General features: G+C 37.9%; 1 protein-coding gene across 2 annotated transcripts in view; it reads left to right on the forward strand.

Annotated features, from left to right (window-relative positions):
• The first annotated feature begins 1,148 nt into the window (after nucleotides 1-1,148).
• LOC145980773 (uncharacterized) overlaps nucleotides 1,149-23,023 on the forward strand; it is a 54,359-nt gene continuing 32,484 nt past the window's right edge. The window contains exons 1-7 of one of the 2 annotated variants that reach the window (XM_083113844.1): nucleotides 1,149-1,256; nucleotides 8,230-9,465; nucleotides 10,050-10,104; nucleotides 14,424-14,532; nucleotides 16,162-16,242; nucleotides 17,031-17,132; nucleotides 19,001-19,139. In XM_083113844.1, the coding sequence (XP_082969970.1) occupies nucleotides 1,217-1,256; nucleotides 8,230-9,465; nucleotides 10,050-10,104; nucleotides 14,424-14,532; nucleotides 16,162-16,242; nucleotides 17,031-17,132; nucleotides 19,001-19,139 (1,762 nt within the window). In that variant the 5' untranslated portion in view covers nucleotides 1,149-1,216. Of the gene's footprint in view, nucleotides 1,257-1,384; nucleotides 1,520-8,229; nucleotides 9,466-10,049; nucleotides 10,105-14,423; nucleotides 14,533-16,161; nucleotides 16,243-17,030; nucleotides 17,133-19,000; nucleotides 19,140-23,023 lie in introns of those variants that run through there. The other variant, XM_083113845.1, reaches the window with a different exon arrangement.

A 23,023-nucleotide genomic window follows, 5' to 3' on the forward strand; every position in this document is an offset into this window, starting at 1 on the left:
TTTTTCTTCAATATATGGCTGATTTCAAAGCAATTTTTCTGCATTGATGGCTGGGAGCTGTAGTCCTCCAAATCCTCCCAAATCCTGACGAACTCTTGATCATATACACATAACTCATTATTATGAGTATCCCATAAAACTTACTAAGCCTGTTGATTGCTTCTAATCATAGCAGTGTTTATTAGCTTACATTTTGAAAAAGCGTTCTGATAGTGGCTTTAGCTTTCCAATGGCAAAATTAAGGAAGTAGAAAGAAAAGCTTAAATTAATTTCATTCAACACCTTATTTGCTCTAATGTTTGTAAACTTACTTATTTGACAAAAGTTTCTCCAAATGACAGCAAAGCTTGTTAGGGGATGAATTTAAACTTGTGAACTTTCTAGTATCTGCAATATTCACAAGTAAAATATAGCCTACATGGAGTGAGGACCAGCCTATACTCACATAACCGTTTACATTTCCCTAATTATACGTATATATTTATTGAATTTGATCGGGTGGGCAGAGGAATTTGTGGGTGGGCGTTTGCCCACCCGTGCCCACCCCTGTCGCTGTCCTTGGGGATTGGCCTACGAATTAGAACATTAATAAACCACATTATATTTTTATATTTTCTTTTCATTCTGGTGATGAATGAAACTTCGGTTACTCTTCCTCATTCTTTGAATGAGGAGAGTATTTATTATTTGTTCTGACCCATCTTCAAGTCATGACGAACAAAGTGTTGGAACGCGAGATGTATCAGCAAAATGATGGTGTCAGTATAATCAGTCGTCCCTGGTATAATTGATTATTATTTGATATACTCTCATAGTTTCATTCTTAAAAAATAAAAATGAAAGGAGCGGGCAACGCACAAATTCTTCCGCAGCGCAGCGCACGTTTTTTTTCATGCCGCAGTAAGGGACCAATCGTCAGATACATTATGCAACTTGGTCAAAATATTGTATTAATTTAGTTCACAGCACAATTAGTTTTATTCCTAAAATCAGTTTTTGTAGATAAATGCAACATATTTCTTAAATGAAATAAATTTGAATATGACAGAAGATATTATCGTATTAATATGTTAGATTGATGCGGTGTAGGTCAGTGTGGTCACATTGCGGAACCAGTCATCAAATTTGTTGTATTTGTTCAAGTGTTTAAAGAAGGCGCTGTATTTTAAAGGCACGTATCGTAATTATGAATGTCGTGCCAAATTATTGAGTTGGCATGCATAACATACAATTGTATACCACCGAGTTTACAAACTGTAAGTTTAGACCTAGCATGCATTAATATGTTTAATATTAATAAATAAAGAAGGGCTGTCATTCAGTGTGTATCATTCAGCGCTACTGTCAGTAACGATATGCTGCGTAATATATTTTGAATGGAGAAGGATGGTTTAAATTACTGACAGTGTACTAGAGGAATACGCAAATTTCGTTAAATTTGACATTACATTTTCTGACATTCTGGTACACTTTTCAAATTCTCATCATGCTCTTGTACAGCTTATCGTCACTGATTGAGGTGCTATGATGTTATTGTATGTTGTGAGGTTTTCCTTTTAAAATTTTAAAATTAAAATTTTAAAATTTGACCTGGTTTACCGCAACAATTCTTATTTATTGCATATATTAATTAGATATAAGAGAAATAAAACGCAATACTGGCATGCAAGTAAAACAAAAACAGAACTCTGACAACTTCAAATTTTCTATATAATTTAGATTACCAGTGGTTATACGGTTACCAGACGTCCAGGTTTTCCCGGACATGTCCTACATTTTAGCCTAGCGACCGGGAGGAATTCGAAAAATGTTATAAATGACCTACATTTTGAGCGTCACATAATATTAATTAGGAAAATGCATGTTCACAGTTGAACAAAGATAAATTATGCACGTTACAAGTCAAAGGACTGCACTCTCGAACTCAATAGTGAAATTGATTTTGATTCAGTTATCCCCCCCAAGAAAGTTTGTCCTGCTAGAACAAAAACTGAAGTAATTATTGAACAAAGTTTGGGTCATATTCTGATGTCACTGTTCAGTGCCTGAGCGGAATTTCTTATTTATGCTGATGGAAGACTTTAAGGTGTTTCCCATTCTTATTCAATGGGGACAAAGTTATTAAACCAAGAGCTACTCCAGATGAAACTTCTGAAACCATTTCATGTGACGGTAATCACTGGACATTTGTTTGCCATTCCAGATCATAATGCAAATGCAGTGGTCAGAAGTAGCGAGCTACTTGTAGCGTCACTACTGTAGCTAGCTACAAAATTTGTAGCTGTAGCTGTAGCGACGCTACATTTTGAAAATTGTAGTAGTAGCGAAGCTACAAAATTCCTGTAGTTGTAGTGAAAATTTCGCTACAGCTACATTTTTTCTCGGCATTTTGAGGTGAATTTTTGAATGTGGCAACAGCGTCAGAAAAAATCGACAATAACCCTTAATTTTGCAGGAGCTTCATAAAGACAGTATATTACATGGATATACAGATTATCTAGATTGTAGATTATAGATATCTGCGTAATTTAATTAGTATCTGAAGAATTCAGATATCCAGATAACTAACTGACATATATCAGGGCATGAAATTTCAAGTTTGAAGTCAGTCGCCGGACTAAAATCTTTGGTCGCCACTATTTTGTATTGATAAATAATAAAAAATGAGCAATTATTAAAAAGAACATACCTTAGGAATTAATGTTTGTGTAGCGCTGTCGTTCTGCACTGAAGTACCACTTATCAATAGCAGCTGCTGGGTCAAACTCTGACGGGGGGGTCTATTTACGGAAACTCTGAGCAAATCATCCAGTGTCTCAGTCTTCAGAGTTCCTGTAAGTAGTCTTGAGTCTGTTGTGACAGCTGAAACCTCTCTTACATGAAGCTGTGCTCACTGGTAGAACAGCACAAAATGTCAAAATCTGGAACAAATTGGGAAATCTTGTTGAACACTCCTCACTGTGAATCTCCTCCAGCATCTGATTCAAAGTCAGAGAAGGAAACAAAAGTTTGTATTCTGTCCACTCTGCTAACAGAACATCCATTTTCTCATTATAAAGGGTCGGGTTCAAGTACATGTAGAGCTTCTTTATTTCTTCTATCCCAAACTGAATTCTTTGGGAGGTCAACCCAAGGTGTTGAAAACATACAGAGATGCAATCACATCTGTTGATATAGATTGCAATCTTTCTGTGATGTACACCTTCGCATTGTTAATTAAGTTTCCTCTAACTCTTGCTCTCCATTTTGAATGTTTGTGAGCTGCACGTCCCTGATCTTCCCTGAAATGGATACATGGTCCAAGAAATCTTGTTTGCTTGGTCCAACATTAGATTCTAGGTCATCCAGTGTTCAATTCTTATTTTCAGAGATGCAATCAAAATATTGTTATTTTGTAGTGCCACGCTTTAAGGGTTCAATTTCTTGTAGAAATCCAAAAGGAAGCACAGAAGCTTAACAAACTTAATTCCTTCAAACTTTTCAGCAAACCCTTACCTTTAGCGCCATCATTGTCTTTTCCATGGGCCACCTGTTCAAGATGAGTCACAACAGCTTTCCATGATTGCAAGAGAGTTCTTACAACATATTTTGCTGGCTAACCACCTAATAGTGTGGATATCACTGAGTTTAGAATTTCTTCTCCTATAACTTCTGCCGTTTCTCTCAAGAGGTGAAGTCTTTTAGCAGAGCCATGATAACACTGAAAAATATTCCTAATCATGGAAACAAATTCTCTAAGATATTCAACTTCACCACACGCATCCAGCACAGCTAACTGCAAACGGTGTGCAAGCCAGTGAATATTTTATCATTTTATTACAAATAGCTTTCATTTGCACCGCCAATCCTGATTTGTGCTCGACCATATTTGATGCAGTACACAATGTAACACTTGTTTCAGTATTTATTTGAACCTATTGCCTTATCTAAATAATCAGTTATGGCTGTGAAGTAACCAGTAGAAGTAGAGTTTGGAAGCTCTATTACTCCTAAAATGTCCTCCTTGACGTGACCAATCATTTGCATCCACGTATCGAACATACACATCCATCAATCAGAAGGCTGATGTATGTATTTCTCTGGAACCACTTCACTCACAGGCAACTACCACGGAACCAAAAAAAATGAGGTAAACAGGATGAACGTTACTACCATGTCAACCAACGTTCACGAGTGCATTTATCACATTCTTTTGTCAAAAAAGACTGGACACTGGCACGTGCGAGAGCAGTTCACAACTGTGAAAACAGGGGTTTTCCGTGCACAAGCAAGGTGCCTCGGTTGGGCCATGGTCTGCTCCACTCTACCCCACCCCTCCCCACCTCAAGTCCGCGTGGGGTGTAAGCGGTACCTTCCAGATAGGGGCCCAAAAGTCAACCTGACTTCCACATAGTACACCCTGGACTGTAGACTAACAAGGCTCTGGCGACTGGCACTATGGCCAGCATAATTTTGTGTGTGTTGTCCTGTTTTTTGTCCTTGTGTGTGCTGGGTGCCCGTTTAGAGCCTCAGCTTTTAACAGAAGTCAGAAGATTTTAAGATTTTTAGTTATGCAACGTTAGAGTTGTCATTTGTAATGATAAGGGGCTGGCCCTGTATAAAAGGTGCAAAATAGCCTAAGTGCTGACGCATCCAAAATTTTAAATTCAAATTCAAATTAAAAAATTCAAGTCCGCGTGGTGCACGATGCACACATACTTTATGCAGTGTCGTCATTTGGAAACAACAGAGTGGAGGAAAAGCAAAGCAGGGAAAATGAGTTGGGTTGGGTTGCATGTGCATCCAAAGTGGTAGCATCCCAACAGTTGCAGAACTGTTGTGCTGATTAGATGGTGTCGGCGATGAGTGGCGCAGGGTTTTCAATTGGCTCCTTTCCAAAAGCATGTACGAACGTTGGATTGAGATGTTCGGGCATGTTTGACACACATTTGAAACAACAAAATTTTAGTCGCCAGCCCCAAACTTTTGGTCGCCAATGGCGACCTGGCGACTGGAAATTTCGCGCCCTGCGTATATGAATATATTCCTGCTAAGAGCTACGTTTTTTTAGCTGCTTCGCTATTTTGCCTCGTTTGCTGCACCACTGGAAAAAAGTGCCTCGTTTGTGTCACCCTCCGAACAAATCCTGTGGATATTCATGGTGTAAGAGACACCAAAATGTCATTAATTGCTGTGTAAGACACAACTTACAGTGCAAAAACGAGCAATGGAATATCCACTGCACTGACAAGGGAATAGTGCCAGCAATAAATGGTTCAGTACGTTAACAGCATTGATCATCGTCAGTATATAGGATCTCACCAGCAAGAAATTATTGTTACAAGAATGATAGAGTTTCTGTAATTACAATTATTTTCACGATAGTATTTGTTCACAAATTTTAAAATTACAATACGTTTAGAACACACAGGTTTATATGACAGTTTCCTCAATAATGTTATCATATTGCAAAAAGTATGTACGAGTTATTGACTTTCCTGCAGAAACGACAATTTTCTTTAGTTAATATACATAGTTTTCAAATTTATGTATTTCTCCTACTTTTACGTCACTTTTCTGTAACTTTTGCTAATCATGACATCATCATCATTATCCTTCGCTGTTTCCTGCCTCTGACTGGGTCGGCATAGAAGTCAAGCCTCTCCATTTTTTCCTGGTCTTTCACAACTCCTCTCTTTCCAAGGTGTTCCAATCTTGTGTCCTAACACTCTCTAGTATCTGCTCTTTCCACCGAGATCTTGGTCTCCCCCTTGGCCTTATTCCCACTCCTTGTGCATTGTAAGCTCTTACTGGTAGTCTTTCTGCATCCATCCTCCTCAGGTGTCCGAACCATCTCACCTGTGCCTGATCTATTCTGTCCTGAAGCTTCACTACACCCACTGTCTGTAAGATCTCCTCATTTCTTATTCTATCCCTTCTAGTCTTCCTCAAAAGACTCCTTAGAAATTTAATCTCCACTGCCTGCATCTTTTCTTTGTCTCTCTATGTCATTATCCAAGTCTCTGCTCCATACGTAATTATTGGCACATAGTATGTTACATATTACATTCTTGCATTTCATAGGTACATCCCTATTCCATATTAATCTTCTAACGCTTTGATATAGTCCACCACCATTCATTTGTCCTCTTCTGTTTACCTCCTCATCTATTCTTCCACTTCTCTCAATCATGACAATGAGGATGAATATTTTATTTAAATATTCTCTTATCTATAGTCCCTTTCTGCCACTTTCGGCTAATTGTGAGAAGGAGGAAGAATGATGACTGATGAGCAGTGTGGGGAATGGAGGAGCAGGTGGATCTCATCCTCCCAACTTGGCATCTTTCCTAGTTTTTGTTGTGGGTCCATTTTAAGCATAGATAATCTGATTGAGACTGGATCCTAACCACTATGTGCCTCTGCTGGGTATCGAACCTGGGGCCCTTTTGTAGTCAAAGGGCTCCAGGTTCTTTTCATTCAAAAGGCTGACTTCATATCAGTCCATAAAAAATGAAATATTTATTCTCAAGAAAAATATGTTGATGTGAACATAAATACGTAATCCTACCAAATTTGATTTGTGTATAGTTGTAATAATTAATTTGGGCAACACCCTAATTGCAATATTCATATATCAAATTTGAATTGGTATGCCACTTGCGTAGGTATGGTATTCTCAAAAACTATTGTAAAAATAAGTAACTGAAGTAACATTGCTATCAAAATTATCGAATGACTGGAATCCTGATAAAAAATAACAATCTATTTACCAGTAGTAGGGGATTTTTTTAATACCCATATCATTGTTTTCATTTTTTTTATGCAGAAGTAGCGCAAAAAGTAGCGAGTAGCGAACAGGAGTAGCGTAGCGAGCTACTTTTTGGTAAATGTAGCTGTAGCGAAGCTACATTTTGGAAGAGTAGCTGTAGCTGTAGCGAAGCTACTTTTAAAATGTAGCGTTCCTATCACTGTGCAAATGTTGAGAGAGTACTTTCATTACCAGCAGCATAACAGACTCATGAGATAAATATTTTTTCATAAAGTCTGTAAAATGTTTCATACTGGTTCAGTATAATTTCAATACAATTTCAGTTTGGAAATTTTGCATTTAAGATTTCATTATGAAACCATAGTTTTTCATTAAAACTGAAAAGTGTCAACTTTAAATTATTTTCTAACATGTCCTAGAAATTTGTATTATTTATTGCGTATGTTTTGTGTCCTACATTTTGACTTGAAGTCCTACATTTTGGAACATTATGTCCTATTTTTTTCCTTGTAGCGATCAGGCAACCCTAAGTATACTAGGTAGCATGGGAGAATGTGCCACCGCTTTAACACATCTGCATAACAAATATCCTGTGGCATAACAGCCTGTGATGGCCAGTGCCTACTTACAAACTGCCAGCCTCACTCACATCAGATATGGGAGATCATCCAGCTACAGGATGATGTGTGGTCAGTACGATGGACCCTAATCGTTATAGTTTTCTATGACTGGGTTACACTACTCATTCACAGACCGAAATCTCGGGAAAAGTTGTTACACTTTCCCCAGGAGACTCAAACCTGGGCATGCCCCATAGACAGAGCCCAATGCTTGCACCTTACATGCTACGGGAGAACACATTTGCATGGTCTTTGATAATAATTTTTTCATTAAATGGCTTAACATCTACATTTAAAATCAAAACCATGTTTAACGCTTTACTTGCTTATGTGGTATTGTTTAATTTTGCACAATATAAAATTCTACAGGAACATTTACAGCTTTCTCAGTTTTACACTGATAGTGGTAGTAGTACCAACAAGATTTATTGTGTTCCTCCCATATTGCACAAGCAACGTGAAAGTTTGTTTTAATGGTCCAATTCCTTCCTTGCACTTTATATTTTAACAGTAACTCTGTGGTAATATGTTAGTTTCACTACCATATCCAGCTTAAATTATATTTTTGTACCTTCCACTTGGATTTCTTTTTTCTATGTTTTTATCTGACTTGACACATTATTCTGTTCCTTACCTGTACTTATATTAACACCTTGCTGCACTATATCAAATACAAATATTATTGGTTACATGCAAGAATACAAAAGATGAAAATTTTATCGGTAATGAGAAATCTAATGTGAATGGTAATGAATATCAGTGTAACCGTCTCTAATGATGATAGTGAACAAAGAAACTTGAGTGCAATGTTAGAAGAAGCTAAACATACTAATTGTGATATTTCCTTATATGTTCCAGATACATTTGGTGAAAGTCGTAGCATGCAAGAAATGTACAGATGTGCAGAAAGTGAAGATGAGAATGTACCAGTCCCAGAATTAGATGATTCTCAGTTAGGAATAGTTTCTCATTTTCATCCTCCAGAAAATTCTGTGGAAAGTAAAATATTTCAACTTGGGAAGCGCCTTGCAGAAACAAAGTTGAATTTTAAGGCACCTAAGATGAGAAGAACCGTTGAAGATGATAACATGGGCTTGTGTGTGGATCAGTTACAGGATGGACATGATATTGTTGTGAGAAATGATAATGGAGACCTGTTGAGTAATCCAACTGAATTTCTAAGTGGAAGAGGTACTGTGCCAAATAATGAATTAAGAAATTCCTTAGGAGAAAAGATACCTTTAGTTTGTACTGAAATATGGGCTTCGGTACAACAGTCCTCCACAACCGTAATACACGCAACACATACACCAAAAAATATGAATTTATTTCCAAAAATAGATGTAGTTGGCAACACTAAGTCTGAAGTATCACTTGGCAGATACAATTGCCATGAAGTTGGGTCTACTTCCAGATTCTTGGCCAAGGAATATGATTTTTCATCTACCTCACGTTTAAATGAAAGTTGTGCTAGCAGTCTAATGCCATCCTCATCGTCATTATTTGACTCTTCATTATCTCGGAGGAATGCTTCTATTCCTGAACAGGCAACAGGTCATTGTCAAGTAATTCATTCACAACCATTTCCTCCAAAACCCAAAATATTTCAGGCTTCCTCAGTGCATTCTTCGAGAACATTGTTACTGTCAGACCTTCCACCTTATCACGCAATGCATCTCCCTCATCCTAAGATAGAACAACATTTTTTCCCATTTCTAGCTACAATTTTTCCCTCCTCTATGCCAGTACAACACAATTTTTCCCAGGCTACAGAAGCGCATTCTTCACAGTGGCCAACACCAGTTCATCCTTCTCGAAAACTTAATTTCAGAAAGAAAAAAACTGGATCAAATTGCTGTGCAACCAATAAAGGAAGGGCGAAGATAGCACAGGAATGTCAAACTATTCAAGACATATTTACCGATCTCAGATTGACTGAAAACAACTTGCCAGCTTTGGGAAACATGCAAGAAGAAACCAGGGTTAACAAATCACAATGTACCAATCCAAAGGAACCTGATAGGAGTGATGAGAAAGCAGATGATCAACTTCTCATACGTCATACAGTGGAAAATCATGGAACAACTCTAGCTGGTAAGTTTATTTATACCTAAAACTCCCTTTATTGTCGTGATACATTTCAGTTATCTGTGATTACAATATTTCACTTTTTACTGTAAAGTAAGCTCTGAGACATATTGAATGATTGAATTGGTGTTTTAAGTCCACTTTATGCACAGTAAGGCTAATCGGGACTGGACCTACAGTTTAAAGTGGGATCTGAACCACTATGTGCCTCCACCAGGTATCGAACCCGGGATCCCTTTATTGCAAGGCAACAATGCTACCACTACGTTATCTCGGAGGCCCTCTGAAACATATTTGCATCCAAGAAAGACACAAAGTACTTTGATGCATATTGATGTTGAAAGCTTATTTATTTGATATTTTCCTCATGAGCATATTTAGCCTTCATTTCATAATTGTATTTGGAAGAATTGAATCGTTAGCAAACAAGTTGAATAAGAAATAAATAACACATTCACAGAGTGGAACTATAACAAGTACCATGTGAAACCAAACTAGTAGCAGGTTAAAAAATGTAGAATTAATTGATGTGCAACTTAGTTCTTCTATTTAACTTGCACTAATTGATTTTCAACTACTATTTCTTTCAGACATTCAGCTGTTTTGGACAAAATATTATGAAGGAAAGCTGCCATGTATTCATTTGTAAGTTTTCTTGCAAATTTCATATTACACTAATAGCTAACAAACTTATATACATCAGATATTATTCATAATACGATTGAAAAATCTATTAGGTAATTTATTTAATTTTGGTGTTTGGTAGGGATGGATCAATACCAAATTTTACTGTACCAATATTTACCAATCTAATATACAGGGTGTCTCATAAGTAATAGCGCAAACTGACACAGGCGAAAGTACACAATCATAGAAGCAAAAAAGTCTCAGAAAACATGGGTCTGCAAACGAGTCATTTTCGAAATAATCGTGAATGTGTGATTACAAACCGCCACTGACTCCATTGTTTGTAAATGTCGTCCTAGTTGGTAAAATGCTAATAATGTGTGTGAATGTGTGGTTACAAGCCAGCATTGATTGCATTTTGTAAACACCGAGTGCTTTACTCCTTGCATGGTCCGAGGGTTGCTCTTTGTTTAAAAAACAGAACATTTCCGAGAGGTGGCGTTGTAATCAAGCAGGATGGATACAATCAGTACACCGTTTAATCGTACTGTGGAAGTCACGTCAGTTGTGCTGTACTGCGTAGTGAAAATGAAACCTTGCAGCAACGAAGAATACATTTTACCAACTAGGACGACGTTTACAAACAATGAAGTCAGTGGCGGCTTGTAACCACACATTCGCAATTATCTCGAAAACAGACTCGTTTGCAGACCCATGTTTACTGAGATTTTTTTTGCTTCTATGATCGTGTACTTTCACCTGTCAGTTTGCGCTATTACTTTTGACACACCCTGTATAATTGTAAATATTCCATGGAGAACATGCATTCCTCATTCACCTGCTTAATTAAAGTATGTCACCATGATAACTATGGGCTGCAGTAGCTCAGTTGGTAGAGCATCTGGATTCCATACGGAAGATCTGGGTGCGATTCCCGGGACAGGTGATCTGGAGTAGGAATTTTTCCTGTCATTTCCCTTTTTCTGCATGGCTGTGAGACCCACCCAGCCTCGTATCAATTGATACCTGAAGGCAACCCTGGGGAAGAAAAACGGTCGAGAGTGATGTTGATCACATCAGCCCAACTATGGCAGAGATCAAGAATATGTGGAGCTCTACCTCCACATCTTATCTTAACTTATACCTCATATTCATAAAAATAATATGATTTCAATTACATTTTATTTATTGATACGTAGTAGTAGGATTGCTAACATTGGTAATTTTACCGATTCATTAATATGCCTATATTAACTGATACTGATGGAGTAATGTCTCTCTGGTATTGAAGCAGGTTTGTGAGGAAAAGTAAGCTTTTTCCTGATGAATAGATCTAGAACATAAATCAAGGTTTCACGTAAATCCACATACTGAAGATAAAATGTAATTAGCATTTTATTATTGATTACATAATACAAGGCGTATTTGTAAAGTAAGTACCGTTTGCAAATATCGCCGCTGTAGCACTACAGTCGTGACCGTGTAAGTTCTCGCTGACGCCCTTCATCCCTTAGTAAGCCACAGGCACGTGTGGGAGCAGGTCATGCTTTTCTTCGTAGTTTTCTGAAGGTTTGAAATGTTCAAAAAAATCAATCATCCCGCTGACTGTGAAGTCCGGCCTGTGATTCGTTTTCTCAATGCAAGAATGGTTGAATTCTTGCCTAGAGGACAGACCATAAACAAAAATGCCTACTGTGACACATTGATACTGCTGCGTTGTGCAAGTCAAAAGACGCGGAATGCTTAACAAGGCATTGTGTTGCTTCACGACAATGCTCGTCCTCATACGGCAGAACAAACTCAAGATTTGATCACGTCATTTGGCTGGGAACAATTTGATCATCCGCCCACAGCCCTGACTTGGCACCAAGTGACTACCATCTCTTTCTTTATCTGAAGAAGAAGTTTCTTGCTGGTCAGCATTTTGACGAGGATGACGACGACGAAGCAGCTATGCATGGATAGCTTTCATCACAGGCAGGAACATTCTATGATGATGGGATACAAAAACTTGTGCCACGTTACGACAAATGCTTGAACAATAGTGGAAACTACGTAGAAAAGTAGTTTAAGTACGACAAATGCTTGAACAATAGTGGAAACTACGTAGAAAAGTAGTTTAAGGTCTGTGGAATGCAATGCAAATAAAAAAAAAAGGTACGAAAGTATTTTACTTTATTTTTTACACCCTTTCAGTACTTATTTTCCGAATACGCCTCGTATATCTCCAGTAAAGGAAATGGTAGTCAGTAATTATCAATTGATAAATGGACCACAATGCAAGTGGAACTTCATAGTCATGTCGGTAAAAGAATATGTGATTTTATAGCAGTGGTCCTGTTTGTAGAACATCTGATTATCACGTGGAAGACCCAGGTTCAATACCCAGTAGGGGTGTGGGTGGTCTCTGGTAGGAATTTTTCCGACAATATTCTGCAAGAAGCTGTTCACTCAGCCTCTAATTAATGGTACCTGACCAGGATGGAACAGGGTGAGGGGGGGACGGGGTATGACACATGCACAATGCAAAAGGAATTGGGCATCTCATTTCTACAAAAGCCTGTGTCCCAGTGTGTGACAAGTACTGTAGCAATGGTGGTGACCGTGTCGAGATGTACTCTATGGTGTAAGTATTCTGACTAGGGCTGAGTTGATGCTGATGTATTGGTATCGGGTGATTTCTTAAGTGTGGAATGCCTCATGGAGGTAATTTATGTGTACACTTTATTTACACCCCTCTCCTTCTCCGTATATACATCTTTCCATTACAGATCCAGTAAAAAATGCTCCAGGTTGCCTCTTGCTCCATTACATAAGAATGCATTTTCCCGGACTTCGCTCTACGAGCACACTACCGTAGTGCTAACTCACTCTCTCAGTTTATCACTTAAGAGTCTCTACGCCAGGGGTCTTCAACCCTTGGTGGTCTAGAGGTGGCCTGCAGAGCCCTTTACCGTGGCTTGTTTCCGTTTGAAAAATTAAGTACTTAACATAAAGTACCGCTTGGGACTGGTAGATGGCAGCATCTTACTGTTCTCAAAACTGCAGTATAGCTTCGTGGCCCGCAAGCATCATTGAAATTGTTATATGGCCTGCACTGTCTGACGGGTTGAAGACCCGTGGTCTATGCAGTCCTCTCATTAAGTGCTGTACCTATACGTCGAGCTACGAGTGCACTATTTACCATAGTGCTAACTCACCCCCACAGTTTATCACGCAGGAGTCCCTACATACAGCGCTCACTTGCTGCGCATTCATCTCTGTGTATGTCAATCCATCTGGCTCTTCGCAACTGTGTGTCAGTCCATCTGAGTCTATGTATTCATTGGGTTCTGTGAAACTGCCTCTCAAACAAGTTATAACCTGGTGTTTATACCTCCGACAAAACTGGCCCACGCCCAATCACCGGGGCGAAGGTCCTTTTGTTACCTTTTAAACAAGAAAGCCACTGGGGGAAAACTAACCGTCTAATTCACCGGCAACCTTGGCAAGAGCATTTACAAACATTCAAACTTCTGCACATATATTTTCCATTGTATAGCTGTGTGCGTTAAAAACCACACGGCAGGTGATACCAGTTGTATCAGCATTGTTGGCTGGGATTTACTTATACTAATAACCCATGGTGCTACAGCCCATGAGGGCCAGGGCCTACTTGCCGAGGTGGGATACCAGCCAGTTGCAGGATAACTTGTGGTCAGCATGAAGAACTCTCACTCATTGTTAGAGGTTTTCTATTACCAGGTTGCGCTACTCATTTGTAGCTCCCAAATTTCCTCAGCATGGTGGGTGTCCACTGGTTTCATACACAGGTTTAAATCTCAAGAGAAAAGTTGTAACGCTTCCACCAAGGAGACTCGGACCTGCATGCGTCCTGTAGCTGGAACCTAAAGCATGACACCTTAGACAGCACAGACAAGGTGCAGGACACAATTTACTGATACTGGCTGATACTTGTCTGGCATTTTAGTGTTCCATGGTGTCCGCAAAAATGCCACACAACGCTGAGTCTAATTATCCTTGGAATTAAACAAAATTCGATGTTTCCATTTATTTTGGGCCAAAATTCTGTGGAAAACTGGATTTTGTGATTATATAAAGGGCATTTGACAATCCATTTGCAGCAAAACTTGTAAACTGATGCGTATAATTGGAATGTAATGCTTATGCACTAATATTGACCACTATTATGAACTACCTTTAATTATTACAATTTGCAAGCATCAGTATTAGTTTGAATCTGTTCAAATGTTTTTTTTTATTTTAATTTTAAGCCTTCTTTAGATTACTTTCTGAATAACAATTGTATATATTTATGCTTACGTTCATGTTTGCAGTACTCCAACATTCCAGATTTTTGAAGGAGGAGTGAAGATAGTCTCTAATGGCGGAGGGCCAATAACTGAGCCTCTTTGGATAGAATTACCTCCATTTTATAAAATCACTGTAAGTAATAATTCATAGACAAACATTATGTGAATTCTGTAGATGTGTGCTTTGTAGTTGAAAATGTTAATGAAGTTCCGAATATCTTTCGATAGAAATGGAATGTTCTGTGGTATACCAATGAGGTTCTATGTGACTTTTAATCTCGCTAAGGTCCAAGGTTTGACTCCCTGTCTGTGCATGGGTGTTATTTGTGAGTGTTCTTTCATTTGCACACTAATGAGGCTGTGTCATCTGTACTCACAGCCTGTATGTATACTTATATTGTGTTCTTTTCATGTGTGATTTTGATTGTCCCTGCGTTCATTTCATCTTATCGCCATTCATCCTCATCTTCACGATTAGCCAGAAGTGGCAGAAAAGCAATGTTAAATAACAAAAATACAAATGAAGAAAACTTTGCTTGCTATGCATATATAAAACTATGTGGCGTTAAAACTATGTTACCATAAGATGTGTGCTTCCACATAATGTAATTTGATTGATTGATTAAGTTGGTGTTTTAAGTACACTTTATGCACAGTAAGGCTATATTATGATATGAATTATAATAATCTGCTTGACATATTTGGTTTTAAGAGTCTTAGTAATAGGAGGAGAATATTAGAACAGTTGAACTTGTATAAAACAATTAATGGTGTTTTAGACAACAGCTCCTTTCTCGGTCAAATACAATTCAATATAAGAAAAAATAATGTGCGTAATAGAAATATTCTAACTTCTAAAATTTCAAAAACTCAGAAATGTAGAAACCCACGAATAAATAGAATGTGTCACAGTTACAATATCCTTGTTGCAAACAACCAATGTGTAGATTTTTCACTTCCATTTGACAGACATAAAAGAATAATAGATTCAGTGCTATAGGAAACAAAACTCTGATAGAATATAGATTGTTTAATATAAATGTTACCATTTACAGTGTGCAATACTTGTGAATTACATATAAACCTCTTGCCTAAATGTATATAGATAAGTGTGTATATATATATATCTCATGTGTTACGTATGTTGTATGTTATATGTATTGTACATGAATGAATCTATATGTGTTTGTATTTTTCTATGTAATTTCTATTGTATTAATCAAACACAGTGTACGCCTTCTGTAATTGGAGGTTCAATCATCTGTAGAAGAGCAAAGCATAAATAAATAAAAATAAATAATCGGGACTGGATCCGAACCACTATGCACCTCCACCAGGTATCGAACCTGGGACCTCTAATGCAATTTGAAATAGGTAAATAAAAGCATTTACGGAACCTACATGTAAAACTTATCTACACCTGTCCAGGTAAAACTTCAATTTTGTATTTGTAATTTTTGCATAGATCTTCTGCCACTGTTGACTTCATCATAGCAGTGAAGATGAATGATGATTAGATGTAATTGACACTCGCAAGGGAACACCCCTTTTGATTACCCAATCTGATTACAGCAGTGAATTCTGGGAAGAAAGGCCAAAGTGATAAATAAACTAATATATCTCTAAAACGGGTGTATGGTGTTCTCTCTTTAATTTTATTTGTTTCGTGAACAAAGGTAAAGATATTTAGTATTTGTTCCAGGTTCTTTGTTTTTGTGTTCTTTGCATCTCATATTTGCACTTTTGTGTTTTTTTTTTCTAGTGTTTGGTTGAAGCCAATCTCAAAGAAAAAACCTTCTTTCATTTAATGAGGAAACATGTGGGGATTGTTACTCCCATTGGCGTAAGTTGGTTTTGGCTTTCCTTATTAATGTGCATGTGTGTGAGGAATGATTCCATCACTTTTGACAGCATTGTCCTGAAAATAATAGAACGGTATAATTATTTTGCTTCATTACCCTATTCGGGGTGTAAGGGCTGACCTATCACGTAGTACACCCAACTGTCAACCCCACTTCCATGTAGTACATCCTGGACAGCATTTTGCAGACTAACAAGGCACTGGCGTCTGGACCTACGGCCTGTATAATCTTCGTAGGTCTTTGTGTGTGTTCTCCTGTGTTTTGTCCTTGTGTGTGCTGAGTGCCCCTTTACAGACTCAGCTTTTAACCCAAGTAAGAATATTTTAATATTTTAGCTACGACTACAGTTATTTTAGTTATGGTAAGGGGCTGGACCCCGTATAACGTGACGGGTGCAAAATAGCCTAAGTCCTGACACACCCAGAATTTTAAATTCATATTCAAATTCATATCCACCCTCCTTTAAAAAAATCTGGGTTTACATATTAATGGATTTTAAAATTACATTATTCTTTTCACTGTGTGAATTAAGCTTTTTTGCTTGAGGGTAGGGAGAGATGCCCAACTGCAACTAGCATAACTTTTACTCTGATTGCAGCATCCACTTTGCAGTGTTGCCACATTGTGCATTATTTTTGGAATTTCCCTCGTATAACAGTCCCCCCTTTTGCCTCAGGATGCCCATGGCAAATATCCTCTTTGTAAGTAATGTGTAATTAATTTTTATGTAAGAAATGAAAGTACATATACATTATTTTTATTTTTCTAGTACTCTTCAACCAATCGTTTAGCAGAATTCTATTTGGATTGTAGCAGCAAGACATACCAACTACATTGCAAGAAGAAATGTTTAGAAAAGGACAAGATTCAGGTTTGTACATTTAATGTGTTTGACAGTATATATTTGTGTATTGTAGAGAAAGAGTTCTTTTACGTTTTACACATTATATTATTGCATGTCATACCATTTGAAAGATGAGGTTATCTGAATTTGATGTTTTCTGCAAAACAAATGTTAGCCATCTCAATGGCCTATTTGATGAGTATTTAACTTACAATCTCACCAATGAAAGTTCCTGGTTCAATTCTGGGTGTCAGTGTTCCTGCATCAATTTAATCTAATCATCATTCATCCTCATCATTGCCAAAATAGTAGAAAAGTACCATATAATGAGAAACATACGAATACAAAATGGGTTCCTGTATAGATGAGTGGATAACATTGTTGCCTTTGGTATGAGAGGTCTGGGCTTGATTCTAGACACATATCCCAAAGTATGTGGTGACCCAACATCATAAGGACAGTTGGGGCACTACTTGAAAAGAAGTGGAAGGATTTAAAGAAAGTAAATCAATCAATCACTTTCCTATTAATTATGTAATTTGATGCAGAGTCACTCGGCGATGATTCCTGAATATCACTGCCCCAAGAGGCCCTGCACATGGTGGAGGTGTGATGTATTGTGTGTCCTGTTAGTCATTTCATCAGTTCATCATTCATTCTCGCCTTGTAATCAAGGGGTCCCAGGTTCGATTCCCAGTGGAGGCACATAGTGGTTTGGATCCCATTTTAAACTGTAGGTCCAGTCCCAATTAGCCTTGCTGTGCATAAGGTGGACTTAAAACACCAGCTTAATCAATCAGTCATTCATTCATATTATCATGATTAACCTAAGAGATAGAGAAGTAACATAAAAAAACTGAAGTGGAGAATATATATATATATATATATATTCCGGTTCCATCTATTTCTTCTCACACCGATGATGCTATGAAATTAGCGAAAATTTTGAATTTTTCTACTGTCCGGTGAGTGTTTCCTTTTACCTTTTTTGATTTATATATATATATATATATATATATATATTACATATTTAAAAACACTATATTCCAACAGCTACATACATATATTTTCTTTGTTTAACTGGTCGTTAATGTGTGTGAACATTGAAGAAAAACTAGTGCTGAACCTAGACAGTCTTACCAATTGATTGATACTCATGAACATTGTATCATTTAAAATTGTTCAATATGTTTGAGGTAATCAGAATATTACCTGCAAAATTAATGAAAATTGCACATTTGTTATTATCTCAGTGATATATGGTCTTCACGACTGTAAGTGAGGGATGATGGAGGTAGCAAAATTTTCACAAAGCATCCCACCCACCTGTCTCATTGTCACCATGTTAACCATCCCTTCAGCTAATCCCGAGGCTCAACCAAACATTCCCAGCTAACATTTTCCACTACAGGTGCTGCTTCACAAAAATGTTGTACAGAGTGTTGAAGGCCATACAAGATGTCCCAAGTCTGGAAAGACATTGACTGGAATGAGTAATGACATTCAAATCAATACTACTATTATCCACTCAGCTGTAGAAATAACATTTGAACAACTTTCAATGCGCTACACATATATCAGATAAAATAAAGATTGCTTTTTATATGCACATTTTACTGAATATATGCATTTATCTCAATGTTCAAGTGCGTCATGTGGTCGACTTACCAAAAGTTCCTGGCTTAACTCCTGCCTGGGCATGACTGTTCCTTTGTAAGTGCCGTTCACCAAATCCTCATTATTGTGATTAGCCAAATGTGGCAGAAATGGAACATAAAAAATACAAATATATAACACTGCAAGTCTCCACACACATATATATGGCCCTTGTGGTGACCCTCCTCCCTTATATGCACTATATTCATATATCTTGTCAAGAATTATTTCTGTTACAGGTGAGACGTATTGAGCCCTTGTTTTCTATTGTCCCAGTGCTATCAGAAGATTTCAAGAAGATGCTTGCAAGAACAATTTTGTCAAGCTGGACAATAATAGATAAAACACTTGATCTGGGAGAGTTTCATCGAAAGTCTGGTATTAATCATAATATTCTAAGTTGTGTATGAATGCATTGTACCTCCCTCCCCCCAGATCATTTTTCTTTTGTAAATGTTGCATATTAAGGTGTCTATGGTTCAATACCCGTTGGAGGCACATAGAGGTTCTGATCCCACTTTAAACTGTAGACCCAGTCCCGATTAGCCTTACTGTGCATAAAGTGGACTTAAAACATCAAATCAATCAATCAAATGTTGCATACATGGTGTGTTTGGAAAGTACGTATGATTCACCTGTTACGCAATAGAACAAAAAAGATTTACAGGCAGCTTACTCTTACAACATCTGATGTTCTGTAGATTTCCACTCCACTAATTATGGAGCCTCCTCAATTACATAATAGTAATGCTATTGCCTTGTAATCAAGGGGTTCTGGTTTCGATACCCAGTGGAAAATATTGCTTTTTGTACATTCTTGATACTGAAAGTGTTATTCTACAACTGCTGTTTTGGATCCCACTCTAACCTGTAGGTTCAATTCCAATTAGCCCATCTGTGCATAAAATGGGCTTAAAATTAAAAAAAGACACTCCACTAATCATTGTTAACTGGTCTAGTCTCTAAAGTTCTCTATCATAATATTCTAAATTATAATATATGTCTCTAAAATATAAAAAAAACAATTTGCACCAAATTGTGCATGGTATCTTTAAACAATAGTTTAACATTTGTTATTCTATTGTATGTATTATAATTACTTTGTAACTAGTACCATTTGAAAGGCAAACTCAGAAAATTTTACATCATATACATATTCCCAGTGTGAGCTCCCTTCATGACTCATCAAATGTGATCTACCTTATCCAATGTTCTTCTCAATTACAGTCAACTCTCGATACAACGACCTTTCACAGTTCCCGGGAAAAGGGTCGTTGTTTCGAAGGGGTCGTTATTGGAATTTGCACCAATTTTCAGCTTAAACGGAGCTCAAACGGACATAAAGATGCCTAGGAGATGGTAACACCATGTATCCTGGTAGTTATACAACCTGTTATGCACATGGCGTTGTGAGAAGGAAAATAGAACATGAAAACGTTTTCATAAAAAAGGATTTAAAATAATGTTACTTTCTTTCAATTGTGCACAGTCGTTGCTCTCCCAGGAAATTTTTACAATTCTAGTTCATGAGAAACCCGTTTGCACTGAGACCTATGGAAAGGAAAACGATCTCTCGCTTATTGCAAGTGAAACTCGAAGAATCTTGACACCAGTCAGACTGGCGCCAGCAAAAGTCGGGAGATATCTGGCAGAATGAAGGTTGGATTTTATACGGGTCTACTGGAGCATTGTCTGTTACAAGATTAACTGGTAAGATTAGATCTCTCGGGAGAAACAACACAACCTTTAAAAAAGGGCGGGGCTGTAAATTTCGTTCTGGTTCGGCAGTGTAAAATACATCGTAAAAAAAGGTCACGTTTTCTTTGCGTCAACCAACTTCATTCCCCCCCGTCCCCCATTCAAGGGAGCAGTCCAAACTTCTTCCTTGACTTGTATTGTAATCCAGTGTTAAAAAGGAAATGCGCAACTTGCGATCTGTTTTCATGCAATGCGTATTCTAGGACACGTCATTAAACAGGGTTGCAGTAGATAATCATTCGGGTTTGGAATTGAATTTCACTTTAAACTGTATATTTAGTCCCAATTAGCCCATCAGCATAAAATGAACTTAAAACAAGGTTTATTTTCACATATCAAAATGCTAGATCGTTATTTACTCTCACGTTAATCGACGATTTAATGTTGGATTTAGGAGTATTCTCGATGTCAAACACCCACTCCTCCAAAAGTTTTCCCCTTGAATAATGTCTTTTTAATCGGTCTCAGCAAACATTCCTACATTGAACACTTTTTTTTTTCTTCTTCTTCCACCACATGAATGGTTCTGAAGAAAAGGCTGATGCGAATTAAATTTACAGTTTTGCTTATCAGAACAGAAGGTGCAGAACATGAAGTTGTTTTAACTCTTGTTTTTCTTTCTGGAGATCGAATTTCGTTATCGTCAAATCAAAACAGCTTTGCGAGATTCAAAACAATAACTTTTTCCTTCGCGCTGGATGAATCATTGCTGTTATCTGCAAGCAAGAGCTTTGCAGACGCTAGACAAAACACTGGCACCAGGTGAAGCGTAAAAACAAGGAGACCGGCTGGAAGTTCGAGCAACAGGTGGTCGAAGACTGAACTTTTAACAGCAGTGTAAAGAAGAAAGAAATGACCCTTGCTTTACGTTTTACCATGCAACAGACAATAATACGGGCAACATTTCCTATGCAGACAACAGCATTAAAAAAAAAAATAGGACCTGAATTCTGCAATTATCAACATTGCTGTGCACACCAGTGGGGGAGAATGAGCTGGGGAAAGGGGGGGACACTTTTTTTTACTTGTTCTATGGTTTTTGTTCGTTTTCAAGAATATATCCAGAACTGGTTGCCCCATTTCAAACGTCAAAGGAAAGGAATAGGGGTGGGTCCACTTCCACCCTCGCCTGTAATCAGCCCATGTGCACACACGAGCAAGAAAATCGTGGCTGAAACAATCGGCATTGCCCCTCCCCCACGTTTGCTGACAGGAAAAGAGGGAGAAGTCAGTCAGCTAAAGGGAACAATTTTTTGGCAGATATTACGACATCGACACAATTAGGAAAACATATGAAGTGGGATTATGATTCACGTAAGAGTAAACTTTTATGGAAACCTGGATGACAACGCATTAAGTGGGTTGACGATCTTTAGTTGGCCTATGTGGCTTTGATTATCTTTAATCTCTAACAGTTTCGCTTTTTTATGAAGTGTTACAGGGAACAGAGAACACGTTTTGAATGAAAGCGGTTACCGGAAGTTGTCGGCTACAAGGCCAAGAGTTGCTCACTCAGGGAAACCTGAACTCTAGGTCAGAGCTGGACAGACGGGCCAGACTTCCAGGTGCCACGCGTCTGTATTTTGGAACCTTCCTGCGATCTTATCTCTCAAGCTGGTGTATTTATCGATGAAATGTGCCATACACGTTGGCAAAGACTGCAAGTCCAGCGGTCATTTCGGTCTGTTCCCCCCCCCCCTCCCCTGCAAGTTTTCAGCAGCTCTTAGGACAAGGAAACAAGTCAAGGTCATTTTAAAATAACATCGAAACACATTCGATCTTCTCTTCTCGCGTATCCAAGAGCAAGAGTGGCAAAACAAGCCTGGTGCGTTGGGTGATGGCTGTCGGGTGCAGGGTTAACATTGGTGCACTTGAGGGAGGGGAGGGCAAAGCTCAACTGCTATTGGATATCATTCAAGCATGGTGTAGTGGTGTCTATTTTTAGTTCAGACCCAATTGTGAGCGGTAGAGCGCTCGTGAAGAGAATGAGTGAAAAAAAAAAACAACACATTTTTCGGCCGATTTCCTTCAATTTTTTAACTTTTTTCCCAGATTTTTCAACTTTTTCTAAATTTTTCACGGTTCCCAGGAAAAGGGTCGTTACTTCGAGAGGGTCGTTATACCCGGGGTTGTAGAATCGAGAGTTGACTGTATCTAGTTAAATAATAACACTGACCAACAGCCAAATTTCCCCTGAAATGAAAACAGCGCATTCTTTCTAATTGGGGTGCTGAAAACAAAAATGACAATAAAAAATACTGATTGGCTCTAATGTATATGCATAGTATTTTTAAGCCTACTTAGTGTTCATAGCATATGTACGTATCAGTTGGTAGCGCTGTACTTCACTTTTGTTCCCTGACAATAGTGTGATAAAATCAGCCAATAAGTCACGAGTAGAAGCGGACAAAAAACAATATATGTGGTAAATACATATTGCTATACTATATCAGCAACTACTGCTTATCTCTCATAAACCGTACCCAATTTTAAATTTTCATTGT

The sequence above is a fragment of the Lepisma saccharinum genome, chromosome 28 (assembly GCF_977018435.1).
Source record: "Lepisma saccharinum chromosome 28, izLepSacc3.1, whole genome shotgun sequence".
In the NCBI taxonomy this organism is placed as follows: domain Eukaryota; kingdom Metazoa; phylum Arthropoda; class Insecta; order Zygentoma; family Lepismatidae; genus Lepisma; species Lepisma saccharinum.